This window comes from Coturnix japonica, chromosome 7, assembly GCF_054131305.1.
Source record: "Coturnix japonica strain WE chromosome 7, WE-NBRP24, whole genome shotgun sequence".
Lineage (NCBI taxonomy): Eukaryota > Metazoa > Chordata > Aves > Galliformes > Phasianidae > Coturnix > Coturnix japonica.
In genome coordinates, this window is record NC_140669.1 from 28,410,887 (window position 1) to 28,425,756 (window position 14,870).

At 39.6% G+C, this 14,870-nt stretch overlaps 1 protein-coding gene and 1 long non-coding RNA gene across 10 annotated transcripts in view; one reads left to right on the top strand and one right to left on the bottom strand.

The window, feature by feature from the left end:
* The window catches only part of LOC107316438 (uncharacterized), a 99,167-nt gene that overhangs the window by 65,609 nt on the left and 18,688 nt on the right, over positions 1–14,870 (top strand). The gene's annotated exons all lie outside the window — the stretch shown is intronic.
* The window catches only part of CALCRL (calcitonin receptor like receptor), a 58,503-nt gene continuing 55,077 nt past the window's right edge, over positions 11,445–14,870 (bottom strand). For all 7 annotated transcript variants that reach the window (XM_085553592.1, XM_085553596.1, XM_085553590.1 and 4 more), the window contains one exon: positions 11,445–13,404. In XM_085553592.1, coding sequence (XP_085409718.1) covers positions 13,183–13,404 — 222 coding nt within the window. In that variant the 3' untranslated portion in view covers positions 11,445–13,182. The remainder of the gene's footprint in view (positions 13,405–14,870) is intronic.

Genomic DNA, 14,870 nt, shown 5'->3' on the forward strand with positions numbered 1-14,870 from the left:
GTGAGTAGTACATGTCTTTAAAGCCGAGGAAATTTCTTTGGTTTAGATTTTGTTTGACTTTCGGATGTTTGATTCATGCTTGAGGGTCTATAACATTCAATGATGATCTCACAAGTGATGTAAGTCTCATTGTTTCCTTTTGTTTTCTTGTTGTACTTCATTAGTTACATCATTACCTGACACTTTTCCTACTCGATTCTCATTTTCTTTATCTCTTTTTACACGGGTTTACTTGTAGCATTGCCTCATTCAGTGCATTACAGTCTCACAGTTCCTTGATAGTATCTTCATTTATTGTGTATGTAATGGATTTGCTAGGCCTTGGTTTCTTGATCTCTCACATTTATTTGTCCCTAGCGTGGCAATTCTTTAGCACTGGTAGTGCTTATTCCAATGAGAAGGATGGGTTCTTCTACAGTCAGATGTTTTTTGGAAACAATTTCCTAGCACTGCAGATTTGTGTAAGGAAGAACATTTTATTTATTTATTTACTTATTTATTTTTGCTATTACTTATGGTCATTTCCAGAGGTTTTGTGTGTAGCTTGGTGCAGGAAGAGAAGGACTTGTGTGCTGTGAGTGCTTTTGTGAAGGCTCTTTTGGAGAATAGTTAATACTGGGATTAATAACTACTTAGTTGGTTGTTCTTTTATAAAGCAGCAATTGACTTGATTTTTAGTGTCTATACAAGTATGTCAGAAAACAGAGTGCTAAACAAAATATGTTAGTCTTTAAGAAATCTATGAATATAATACAGGTTGGAGGCAAATGAAACGTTTGTTTCTGTATTTGCTGGGTGGAAACGAGCTTTATGTGGAGCTGTATTTCTGTGTTCTTTTGTTAAATGTTCAAGTAGTTATGCACTGATTTTAGACATGATGCAATTAAAAACATTTGCTAATGCTACGCTCAATTGATTGAGTCTAGTAAACTGTCATGAAGAACATGACAGCCAGTATCAATGAACTTTCCTTCATGGTTTAATTGGTGACTTAAGTGTAGCACCTCAATCAAAAAATGACTATTGACCTCAGAATTGTGTGGTTGTCCCATTTTCTCACAAAATGAGTGATGGGATTAAGGAATGGGGCAAGAAGAATTAATAATCTATTAAGAAAATAAGAGAATATTCAGTGTTAAGTTAAAACCTTCACATCTGATGGGAAAATAATAATTAAATGAACTTCTATTTTATTTTTTTTTTGGACAGGTTTTTGTTTGTGAGCTTTAATTCAGAAGGAATAAGGGAAGACGAGCAGCAATTACTAGGTGTAGATATGTTTAAAGGAGAATTTAAAGGGTAGACCACTGCAACATAGTAGCATTTTGTCAGCCCTGTAAGAAAGCTGTTGCAACTTAATGTAACTGGCAGTAGACAGTGGAAGCAAAGAAATGAAACTGACAGCAGTTGGCTTTTGGTGTAATATGCCATTTACAAGGCAAACTGTGGTATACCTTAGCTACTCCCTTCTTTGAGGATGGCTGCCTAGATTGGTATTGGAGTTTTTGTCAATTTCATAGATCTGTTCCTCAGTGCGAGGCTAATGGTAGGTTTTGTAGTAGAAGGATGCTGGTGACCAGCAAGATTTGAATGTATTCTTACTAAGCCTAACAGGTCTACAATACTTTTGAGTGTTCTTATTGTAGGGAGGAACATTTAGTCTAGGGGTCACATTGAGGAGACATGATTTAGAGAATTGGAGATAATACAAGACAATTCTGAGAACGTGTTCACAAGTTGATATGACTCTGTTTGTTTATAGGACTTGTAAACATAGAGGGATAAAAGGGAGTTCCTAAAGGGTAACTATTGTTAGGAAAAGAGAAATTGACTGTAGAATAGGAAAAGACTAATGATAAACTAAACAAAGGAACAAAGGGCAAGCAGATTTAGAAACTGGGGAGGTGAGTGGTTGAAGAAGTTTGATGTAGACAAAAAAAAAATAAAAATAAAGCTGGGAATTAGAACTAAATCTGTTTTGCAGAATCAGATTAGGTTTGAACTATACTGGTTTTGTTTGTTTTTTTTTTTCCAAGTTAAATTTGCTGACTGTCAAGTACCTTTTGTCAGTGTTAAATTGTGTGTATCCAAAGAGTCATTGTGAGTTGCCTGTTGTTTCTTTCCTTCTGCTGTTTTTTGTCCTTATGTATGTGTCATGCCAGGTATGGCATGTGAAAGGATATACTTTGTCTCTTGTATGAGTGATGAGGGTTAAATTGTTTAACAGTGTGGATTTGATCAAGGGAACATAGTTTGCCTTGCTTAAGGAATTTGGATTTTGATCATAACAGTGGTCTGATTTGAACAAACATTGTAATTAACGAATGAAAGTATTGATGCCACTGCTGGAGCACTTCTGGGGAACTGAAGTGACTGCATCAAGTCAGACAGTAGAGTGTTTTGTTGTTTTTTTTTTTTAAAGATTACATATCATAAAAGCTTTTTCAGGATAGTCTTTTGTGTGCAGCCCTTGTTTAAAATTGGCTTGTGGTTTGTTAAAGGAATGACAGTCTATTTGTTACCTCTCATATGGTTTACAATGCATGTGAAAAATGTGCAAGTTATTTTTATTTAAAGAAAAATAAGTTATTGTTTTTTGATGTGTGCAGCATAAAAGTCATAAAATATCATCAGCTATGATGATACAGCAGTATGTGTTCTGAAGAAATGCTCTTGTCCTTTACATTTATAAGACAAATTATCCCATGTTAATAATAATCCAAGCCCTAAGGTACTGTAATTGTGAGTTTAGTCATGAGCTTAATTGGGTAGATCCTAACCCAAAAGTGACAAAACACAGGAAAAATAGTTTGGCATGTAGTGTTTATCAGTAGAGGTTGAAAAGGGTGTGCCTTGGGTAGAAAATAAAACTTAACCGTACTTGAAAAAACGAAGTAATAAAAGGCAACCATTTGAGGCTTTCATAGATTTGTTAATATGATAGAAAACTTGTGGGAAGCTTGTTAGAACTGTGGTTTTTAAGTGGGAGATTATTTACAGAGTTGATAAAGTAGAGCAAAATGCACAGTTAGCACGCTCCATGTTCTCTGGCATGTGCTTAAGCTGTCTTAAATAAATGCCTTTCTTACAAAGTGAAATTGAATTGATGTGTGGATAGCAATGACTTAGTTCATCGAGTTTTTAATTCAGAAGCAGTTAGAAGCAGTTAGTATGATAACGTAACACAGATACATGGAGCTATAAATTTAGAATAAGGACAGGGATATGAGTTTGACAAGATTGATTTTTATTTTTAATTAATGCTCATCTCCGGTGGTGAATTATTGCTTGGTTTTTCAGAGGATTTTCTCCACAAGCTTCAACTATTGGTTTTCTTTTCAGGAGAAAAGTTATTCTGTGTTTGTAGAATGAGAAACTTGCATTTCTAACAGCTACTGATTAGTAGCTGAATTTGCTTGTTAACTGTTTTTGGGGAGTGTCTCCTTTTATCTCATGATTTTGTTATTTAGCCCAGTTTCACAGCATTCTGGCAATAAGATGTGGGTTTGTAGTCATTAAGTGGCATAAGTACTGAGAAGGTGATCTAATGAATGGTGGTGCTATATGCTTTCAAGGATATTGCAGTAAAAAAGAATGAGTTTAAGTACTGGAGCAGTCAGTTTTCTGGACAATTGCCATAGATAATAGTTAGCATTGAGGAACTACTTGTCTCATTCATCTGTGTCATCTTTAGGTTGGGGTGTCATTTATTAAAGGAAGAGCAGTTACTGTAAGTGATATGAACAAAAAATGTCTGATTAGGTTTTATTACTTAATTCTATTTAAGTCAGTAATGTGCTGATTGTATTCTGAAAGTTTATAAGAAGGGACTGAGTTGTTCTGTCTCTGTCATACATTTGTTTTATAAAATAATGTTGGCTGTTGATTAGGAAGTGACTTTAGTGTGGAAGCGCATCGCTTTAAGTATTTAAGCTTTTAAAGTTATTCTCCTTTCCTGCCATATGTAGTGGTGTGTATGCATCGGTTAGTATGGTGGTGTTTCTGGAGGAGTTTTTTTCATTGTAATTTGATTAGTCAGCAGTCTCACACTGCTGTTTGGTGACTGTCTGAGTTTGGGACAGGAGTTTTTGTGCCTAGTCTCAATAGTACTGTTAATGGGACAAGAAGAATTGTTCTGCAAGCACAATTCAGCATCTGGTGCAGTTCAGACACCAAGAAATTTTAGTGTTATTGTGATGAGATAAAGATATTGCAGAGCTAATTGGGTCAGGCTGGTGGAGAAAGACTGGTTTCATAAAAGGGCTATGTGAGTTCCTATCAGTTCAAAAGCAAATAGTTGTACTGTGTAAATTATCCTGGCCAAGTCTTTTCCCATAGTAGAATGACGATTGTTTTAGACAGAAAAGCAAGATTGCATTAGACATTAAAAAAAAAAAGTGAAGCAGTTAAAGGACATGAACACTCTGGCCTTGCTCCAAAGCATTAGTCTGTCTTGATTCAGCATGGTGAACTCAAACATGAAGTTTTCTGTTTCTGCATAAAATACAAGTTTTACATTCAACATTTCTTCGCATAGTTGTGAAGTACCACTCAAGAGTAGAATTTTGAGGTGTAATGTGCAAATGCAGTTTGTTTTGTCTATAAGAGTGTAATGAACACATTATATTGTATTTTTAACACTGTTTTGTGTATGATATAAATTGGAGATCTTTTTCTTTACACACAATTATGTGGCTTATACCTTTCTTCTTACTGGACATGGGATAAATTTAAACAGCTTGTTTCACTCCAGGTCTGTGTCCTATGTAAAGTACATGAGAAGCACTGAACTACACAGTAACTGTTTTAAGTTGAAATGGGAGGTAGTAGAAGGGTTTAAGTGGAATATACTGCTGTGTAAGTAGTTTCCAAAATGAACTGTTTCATTTGTCATTAATGTTAAGGTGGCTTCCCCCTCATGTGCCACTGGTCTGCGAGGACAGTGAACCTTGTCAGGGCAGCTGTGTCTGGAGCTAAGGGCAGTACTGGAAAGTACTAAGGCATTATTTGTTGGAGTTTACTAGTTCACTAAACACAACTGTTTTGTGGTCTTACTGAAAATTTAATCAAATTTTGAAAGACAGTTTGAAGGAAAAGCAAATTGGCTGGACAGTCTGAAAAAGATGGCTGTTTAAGTTGAAGAAAACAGCTGGTGGGAAATGAACAATTTGCTTTTAGAATGGATTTCATAGGTAGATAGGACTTGACTTAATCGTTATGTAGACCTGAACTACAATCAGAATAATCATAGATTGGGATCTGTTATATCTATTATTACAGCATTTCTAAGCAGTGTTCCTTTGACTAATGATTTTAACATCAGTGAGTAAAAGAAAACATTTGGGTATAAAAACCTAAGGTTTGTTAGCTGAACTTGCAAAATGACAGGGAAAAGGGAACGTAGTTCCATTGATAAGTGTTTTGTTTTTTTTTTAACTACAGTTGTCTGAAACTGACTATTGATATCACAGTAAATGAATTGCTTAGTAAATAATGTTTTGTTCTACAAATAAACTTATGTTTTCTTAGATGTTGTCTTGTTATTTGTATATGTGAAAATGGTTATCCAGAAAATATTTTACAATATGAAATCATTGTTTTGTTTCAGATGGGAGTTAAATAATACTGCATGTGTTTAATAGTTAAAGCTATTGAGGGTACTCTGTAATATACATTTATTTGTCTTTATATGTTGTACCTTGTATTTCAGATAGTGATAAAGCCTCTTAGTTGGAGTAACAAAATGAAGTGTCAGACCTTTTATTACTACTTATGTAGGAATGACACTGACTGTGTCTGATACATCTGTTTCAGACTGCTTACACCATAAAGTAGTTGTACTCAAATACTGCTGAAATTGGAAAAATTGTATTATGCCAGAAGCTTGCACAGTTCTCTGATTTGTAGAATTATAACTGAGTTGGTGGCTCAGAAGTTTTTGCTGAGGGAAAGTCGTCTGAAGATCCATTCAGTGGCTATTTAGAAAGTAAATAAATAATTCTCATTGCATGATTTTATAATAAAGTAATAAAGATGTTGGTGTGGTTTTCTTTTTTGGCCTCCAAGTTACTTGACTCCTGGGTTATGGTTCTGATGTTAGTTATTTTGAACAGTGTTGTGTACAGGACTGTAACTTGGGAATGAAGCTGAAGAAGTTAGAGAAGTGGCCTGAGAGTATAGCACACATTAGTGCTCTTGTTAGTATGGATCGCTGTTTATGTGTTTATGCTGTATTTGTTAAATACATGCGAACAAAAGTATAGTGGCTAATCTTGAAAGCTGTTCATTTGCAAAGTTACCTCAGCTTTTTTATTATTGTGCTTCACTATACCTACAGTTTTATGCAGGTTGCGTTAGGGTTTCTTTGTCTGAAGGAACAAAGAAAGACCAAGGAAAAAAGGATGAGCTGTATGCTACATTTTATTATTAAGCCTGTGCTTAATAATAAAGTAAGATATGGTAAGATTATCACAGAAACATGGTGGGATGACTCCCACAATTGGGATACTACCATCGATGGCTATAGACTCTTTAGGAGAGATAGGTGAGGAAGGAAGGGTGGGGGAGTCGCTCTTTATGTCAGAGATTGGATAAACTGTGAGGAGCTCCCCGTGAGAAACAGTCAAAAACAGGTTGAGAGCCTGTGGGTTAGGATTAGAGATGGGACTAATAAAGGTCAGCTGGTATTAGGGGTATACTACAGGCCACCTGATCAAGGGGAGGCTGCTGATGAGGCTTTCTTGCTCCAGATGCATGAGGCGTCTGGCTCACGGGCTCTTGTCCTGGTGGGGGACTTCAACCATCCGGACATCTGTTGGGAAAACCACACGGCGAGCTGCAAGAGCTCCAGAAGGCTCTTGGAATCCATTGATGATAGCTTTCTGGTTCAGGTATTGGACAGACCGACCAGAGGTCAAGCGTTGCTGGACCTGCTGCTTACCAATGCTGAGGAGATCATCAAAGGCGTCAAGGTTGGAGTATGCCTGGGCTCCAGCGATCATGCCCTGGTTGAGTTTGTGATCTCAAGTGATGTGGGCCTGGCAAAAAGCAGGACCAGGATGCTGAACTTTAGAAGAGCAGACTTCAAGCTACTCAATGGAATGCTGGCCAAGATCCCCTGGCACGCTGCCCTCAAAGATAAGGACGTTGAGGAGAGCTGGCTACTGTTCAAGGATGCCCTCCTGGCAGCACAAGAGGTCTCCATTCCCCTGATTAAGAAAGTGGGCAGGAGAGGTAGAAAACCAGCATGGATCAGCAAGGACCTGCTAAGAGAACTGAGGGTGAAGAAAGGGGTGTACAAGCTCTGGAAACAAGGCTGTGTCACCCGGGAAGAATACAGGGATGCCGTCCGAACTTGCAGACGTGGGATCAGGAAAGCCAAGGTGCAGGCAGAACTGAACTTGGCGAGGGACGTGAAAAACAATAAGAAAACCTTCTACAGGTACATTGGCCAGAAGAGACAGGCCAAAATGGCCGTACCTACTCTGGTAAATTTAAAAGGAGAAATGGCTTCAACAGAAAGCTGAGGTGCTGAATGAGTTCTTCACCTCGGTCTTCACTGGTGGCCAGGATTCTAGTCTTTTTCATGTCCCTAAGTCTTGCACCCCCATACCTCTATGTGGGGACCAAGGAGGTAAATCCCTCCCCACTGTAAGGGTAGAGCAAGTCCGAGAGTGCCTCCTTAGACTGAATGAGTATAAGTCTATGGGGCCAGATGGCGTGCATCCCAGGGTCCTGAAGGAGCTGGCTGAGGTGGTTGCTGAGCCGCTCTCCATCATATTTGAGAAGTCATGGCTGTCAGGTGAGGTCCCGGATGATTGGAGGAAGGGTCACATCACTCCCATTTACAAGAAGGGGAGCAGGGAGGACCCGGGTAACTACAGGCCGGTGAGTCTCACCTCTGTGCCTGGGAAGATTATGGAACAGATCCTCCTGGACAACATGCTTGATCACATTAAGAACGAGCATGTGATCCGAGACAGCCAGCATGGCTTCACCAGGGGAAGGTCATGCTTAACTAATCTTGTGGCCTTCTATGATGGAGTGACGGCGTTGGTGGATGAAGGGAAGGCGACTGATGTCATTTACCTGGACCTGAGCAAGGCCTTTGACATGGTCCCCCATCACATCCTCATCTCCAAATTGGAGGGAAGTGGATTTGATGGGTGGACAACTAGATGGATAAGCAATTGGTTGAAAGGCCGCAGACAGAGGGTGGTGGTCAATGGCTCTATGTCCAGGTGGAGGCTGGTAACGAGTGGTGTCCCTCAAGGGTCTGTCTTGGGACTGGTGCTCTTTAACATCTTTATTAATGACATCGATGAGGGAATGGAGTGCACCCTCAGCAAGTTTGCTGATGACACCAAGCTGAGTGGTGCAGTTGATACGGTGGAGGGAACAGATGCCATTCAGAGGGACCTTGACAGGCTGGAAAGCTGGGCTCGGGTGAACCTAATGAGGTTCAACACGGCAAAGTGCAAGGTTTTGCACTTGGGCCGGAAGGACCCCAGGCACCTGTACAGGCTGGGAGGAGTTGTCCTTGAGAGCAGCTCGGCAGAAAAAGACCTAGGGGTCCTGATAGATGAGAAACTTAACATGAGCCAGCAGTGCGCTCTGGCAGCCCGGAAAGCAAATGGGATCCTGGGCTCCATCAGGAGAGGGGTGGTCAGCAGGGATAGGGAGGTGATCGTCCCTCTCTACTCTGCTCTTGTGAGGCCCCATCTGGAGTACTGTGTCCAGGTGTGGAGCCCTCAGTACAAAAAAGATATGGAGATTTTGGAAAGGGTCCAGAGGAGGGCCACAAAGATGATCAGGGGGCTGGAGCACCTCCCCTATGAGGACAGGCTGAGGGAGTTGGGTTTGTTCAGCCTGGAGAAGAGAAGGTTGCGGGGTGACCTCATTGCAGCCTTTCAGTACCTGAAGGGAACTTACTCCCAGGAGGGGAGTAAACTCTTCGAAAGGGCTGATAATAGCAGGACTAGGGGAAATGGTTTTAAGTTGAAAGAGGGAAGAGCCCAGTGAGGTTGTGGATGCCCCGTCCTTGGAGGTGTTCAAGACCAGGTTGGACGGGGCCCTGGGCAACCTGATCTAGTAAAGGCATATGTTTGGTGGCCCTGCTAGGCAGGGGGGTTGGAACTACATGATCCTTGAGGTCCCTTCCAACCTGGGTAATTCTGTGATTCTGTAAGTTGTATCAGATATGCAGTCCCATGGCAACTGTATAAAAGGAATAGGGAGAGCAAAAATATTAGGTATTATTGAAGGACCCAACATAGTGAATGGATGAAGGCTGATTTATTGATCCTAAATATGCCCTGGTTTTGTGGAGAGTGCCATATTTTGCTTCTCTATTAGCTAGCAATAGAACAATTATATTTGGAAAGTTGTTATAATAAATCTATCATGAAGAAAGGTTCAAAGGTATTATTCTAGCACAAGCAAATCTAACAAAAATAGAGAATAGTGGTTTTTTTGTTGTTTTTGTTTTGTGAAGATAGTCTCCAGATGAGGTGTTTTGGAACTATTATTTTGGATTAAGTCTTCTGTTAAAGTGCAATGACTTTTTGGGTTAAAATTGGTTGGAGAGACAAGCATGTGGGCTGTAAGCAAATAGTTTTAACTCAAATGCGGCAAGGGAATTGTACATAAAGGTTTAGAGTTTGTAAGTCTAGCTCAGATTCAAAGAACAGATGGAAAACTCAAAGAACTACTTTCTAGCAAATGTTGGTGTGCGGTTTAAAGGACTGAATAGGAGAATAATGCAGCACGAGGCAGTAGGGACTGAAGAGGGCACCCACTTCAACTTGCTTTCACAAAGCCTCGTACTGAACTGAGAGATTAATGTGGATCTTAAGTAAGGTACCTCTGTGGTGGAGGTGTTGCTGTGGTTTTCTTGTAGAACAGGTCAGGTGGCTGTGTTGCAGCCTTCAGTAGGTTTAAAGTTAACAGTTTCTGGGGGCTGCACTGTAGACTTAGTTAAAACAGTCTGCAGGTAAACTCAATTTGATCCAGAAGTAAAAAAGAGTAATTTTAAGGACAGTGGGAGAGAGGCTAACATTATTATTTTCCCTCACATGCTTGTGTTAAGCAGTTAAAGATGACAAAGGAAGCTTGCAAAGTAAAAAAGTGTAGTGCAAGCAGAGAGAAGCCAACTGGTCTTTTATTTTTTCCAAATTCAGTTTTCACGGATAACAGAAAAGACAGCAAAAAGCAGGTGACATACAGTTACTGGAGGTCTCTGATTCTCAGTACAGAAGCCGTTACTTAAATAAAAAGGCAAGGCTGTCATAAAGGAGAAGTAACGTGCTATTCATTACTCAAAATAATGTATCAAATGCTTTAAGGGTGTTTTGTTGAGTTGTGTCTGTGATGCTGTTTAAAAGCCAAAATATTAAGAAAAGGATAAACTGTTAACTGCCTGAACAGGTAAGTGGTATGCTTTGCCTAGGTCAGGTAGAGTGATCTGGCACTTTTATTTAAACACTAGCAGGGGCATGCACACACTCAGGGGCACAATCACACTTGGGAGCACTTGGACACAGGGGCACACTCATGGGCCTACTCACACTCGGGCACACTCGCAATCAGGGGCACACTCATGGGCCCACTCACACACAAACACAGTTGGGCACACTCACACTCAGGGACACACTTGGTAAAATTAAGGAGCACGAAAACACTCAGGAGCACACTTACACTAAGGGGCACACACAAGGGCACAAGGACACTCAAAGTAACAGAGGTCAGCAGCTATGAGCGTGCTGTGCTTTGTATAACAAAACACATATTTGCAGGTTAGAAAATTTAATTTTAATAACCTAGCCGAGAAGCAAACTGAATTCCAAACCTCATCTCATTTTGGATTCTCAGATGTTACCTGTCTCGATTGCAATGACCAGGCGGATACCATTTAAATAATTTTCCTATGATATGCCTTACTGGGTGGCAAAGCACCTGCTGATAGATGAGTGTGTGCACAGACTTTGATTCTCAGCTAGTACCCGCCGATACTTAACTCAGATCTCCAGGATTTATACCGGTGACTTGGATGATACATTTCCCTGGGCGTGCAAAGCTGCTATGCTAGAGCAGGAGTCTCCTGCTCTAATAATTTTTCAGAATGTTGCAAAGACTTTTAAGTAACACTTACTTATTTAGTTCCTTCCCTAATTACTTAAAAACAAAGAAAAAACAAAGAAAAAACATACCCAACTTCTAACCATCATCGAATGCTGTGATACGTAAATGCCAGATTTCACACTATTCTTGTGTGGCACCCACCTGATCTTTCCGTCAGTTTCATCGCTCGAGTTGGTAGCCTCGCAGATGAACAGAAATCTAGATTTTAAAATCTTAGCCACATTTGACATCACTAAACTACACAATGAATGCAACTCTGCGCTCATACTCTAAACAAAAGTGTTTAAAAAATACATGAGACAGTGCAAGGTGCAAGTGGCGTAAATTTACTGCGTCCTCCTAACATTATCATACTAAATACAAAGCGTGTCAGGCCTTTTGAAGTTACAAGACAATAAATACTAAGGTAACGAATTACTTCTATGCTACGGAAGCTTACACAAATGCTACCCAAACAATTGTTTAGGTTCAACTTCTTCATACACAGAATGAAGTACTTAGAACTACAGTGGTTTTGCGATAAACAGCCTTTCAGTTCTTTGGAACTGCTTACCTGATGCACGTGACCTTTATAATTGTTGATCAACTTCGCTAATCTCTATTCTGTTTTTGTGCCCTGTCTTTTGAGTAGACTTTTCTGCAATATAAACCTATAAAACCATTTAACCTTGCGTAAGGCTTACGCAAATTCACATCTTAGACTTGATCGATTTTTTACTTTTAATTTAACTAGTATTTCTTTTAAGTATTAAGATGTGCAAATGCAGTTTACTAGACATTTTTCCGATACCTTCTCCACAAACTTCCCGTTTTCCAGCAAGACCTTTAAAAGCGGCTATGACAGAAAGCAACAACTTCCTTCGAAAAAACCGTATGGAATTGAGCAGCTCTCAAGTAACATTACAATCCTTAAACCTTAGCGTTTTCTTAATCTATCTCACAGGTAGCAAATTGTTGGCACTGTGCTCAATTTGGTCTGCTTTTCAGTGACCGAACGAGTCGCAAACTTAATGGAAGTGCAGCCCCACAAAACCGAGGAATACAATGTATTGGCTGAGAAGATACTTAAAAAAAAAACAACGAAACAAACAACGTGGCTACAACTAAATCTGCACGTGATTTTTCCCACCCGAATAAAGTGTTTAAGCGCACAGTTGAGTTCCATTGGTTTGAATTAATGCTTGGATGGATTTTGAGGTGTTCTGGTTACTACTGTTTCTGTACTACTCCTTACTTTTCGTTAACACTGATCTTATCTCCGTTCACCAATCTCATCTTCGTTTGTGACGTTGAGGAGGAGGAGACGCTCCTGCATATGCAAAAATGGTTTAAATATGACTGCTGAAGGCCCGCTGTAACCTGTTACACTGTAATATGCAAGTAACAGAGAACCTTAGACTTCTACTAGTGTCTCCGATGCTTCCTTAAAATTATTCGTGACACCGAACAGGCTCAGCGAAAGCATCTTGAGTCAATTATCTTAATCTACCTGTTGCTGTTCCTTTGTTGGACTATCGAATGCCGGACATCACGTGAACCTGGACGTTCTGCTGTAACTATTGCACCCATTTGAACAAATTTCCTTCATTCGGTAGGGGTCTGATTAAGACGACGCAGTACAGTATTTACACCCTACGTTTCCGTAAGTGAACAAAACAGAAAAGTAAGTGGCTTCAGAACGACCTGTCTCGATAGAGACTTCCAAAAAAATATGAATTCCTTCCTTCCTTGATTCCATTTGTACAAAAAATTACCGACTTTGTCTACATAGTAGAAACTGAAGGGGCAACGTTTGTATGCTTACTTTAATGCGCATAGATATATAGCTAAGTAAGTAGATAGATGTACGGATGACCGTACTGTATCAGTAGACACACACAAACACTTTATATATATACATATCAAAACCTGTTGGTTTAGTTTGCATTGTTTGGGAGAACAAACTTCTCCCGAGTTAGAATCTTCTGGCCGTTAAGTCATCAAATCGCACTTAGAGTTCATCAAATGTGATGGGGAACGCTGGCATCGAGATTGTCTTATTGGTCAACCGTATAACTTCTCAGATTTTAAAACGATGCTCTCCACATCGTGGTAGCCCTTGCCGTTTAAATGTTCGCTGGTGCAGTCGTGATTGTAGCTGTAGCCCGGAACATCGCTGATCGTCGATACCGTATAGGAAACTGTGCGCATAGCGTCCGAGTGGCTGAAGCTGTGCTCGAACTGGATTTTGTACTGATTCCAGTGTCTGCGCAAAACAGCTTGGACCTATGATGGGAAACGAAAGCAAAAGCACATAAAACACGTGGAAAGATACATCTGACTTAATTTTTTTATGAACAAATGCCATAGCAGATGTCTCAGGGAACTAAGAAGTAAGGCTCAAAAATTCCAGGTACTTAGATATCACGTGAGATATTCTGAAAGAATGAAAATATACATAGGGGTTATTGGTGCTTTTCACACCAAATTTGCAAGCTTGTCAAAAGAGTAGCAATAATAAAATTTTCTACTTTTTCCCCTATGGCTGCAAGTAAAATACGGAAAGAACAGATTTACAGTTAAAAAAGATCACTTCTATTCAACCTTATACTAAATATGACAGTGTAGCAACTTTAAAATCTCGTACGGTCCACATACAACGAATGATTTCTTCTACAGTCCCAATACAAGAAAACCTACATTAACGTCTGACCGCTACTTCATAAAATGACTAGTAAGACTATTTTCAGAAGGTTATGTTTAAAATAAAGGTGAGTTAAAAATACTGATTATAAAATAGCTCAAGGCCCAGGCTTCTTGCGTAAGCATCTCTGCAGAGAAGATGTGATGTTTATCACGGGCTTCCTCCCCTGCTGTATGTATAAACACCTGCATGTGTGTGATAGATGAAGTATCACTTTAATTAAATTCACACGGGATCAGCTTGGACTTGAGACACTGATTAAGGAATGCTAAGAATGGCAGCAGCTACTTTGGTTTTAGAATCATAGAATCACTCAGGTTGAAAAAGACTTAAAAGATCATCCAGTCCAACCATTCACCTATTACCAATAGCTCCCACTAAACCATGCCCCTCAACATAACATCCAGTCGTTCCTTGAACACCCCAGGGTTGATGACTCCACCACCTCCCTGGGCAGTCCATTCCAGTGTCTGACCACCCTTTCTGAAAAGTAATACTTCCTAATGTTCTAACGCACTTTTCTTCCACAGGAGAAGAGAGTGATGTAAAAAAACACGAGTTTGTAAAATGTGGAAAAAAAACAGATTATGCAAAAACATGAACGCGGGTAGAATTAAAGTAGCCTCAGAGGATCATAGGGATAAAAGGCAGAGCTGACTGATGGACCGTATTATTTCATAGATCTCTGTAGATGAATGTAATATTTTTGTCCACGTTTTGGCTTGAGACAAAGCAAATACTGTCTGATTTTTTATTTTTTTTTTCCCAAAATGCCTTTTACGAGGGAAGGAGTGTGTAAAATATTTATTCCAAACATAATAAAAGTATCCAAACCAGATACGTAATGCTTAGCAATATGTCCTGCTTGGAATCAAATATATGAATGGAAACTTGAACTGGGATCAGCTTTAGCATAAAACTGGATCAAAAGTGCTGTCCCGGACCTTATACAGTGGAAAAGAAGATCCTCTTATTTCACCTTTTCTGCCTCCTTAGCTAAAACTGCTACTAATAATAATGACACAGACTGACGCTCATGAATTTCTTG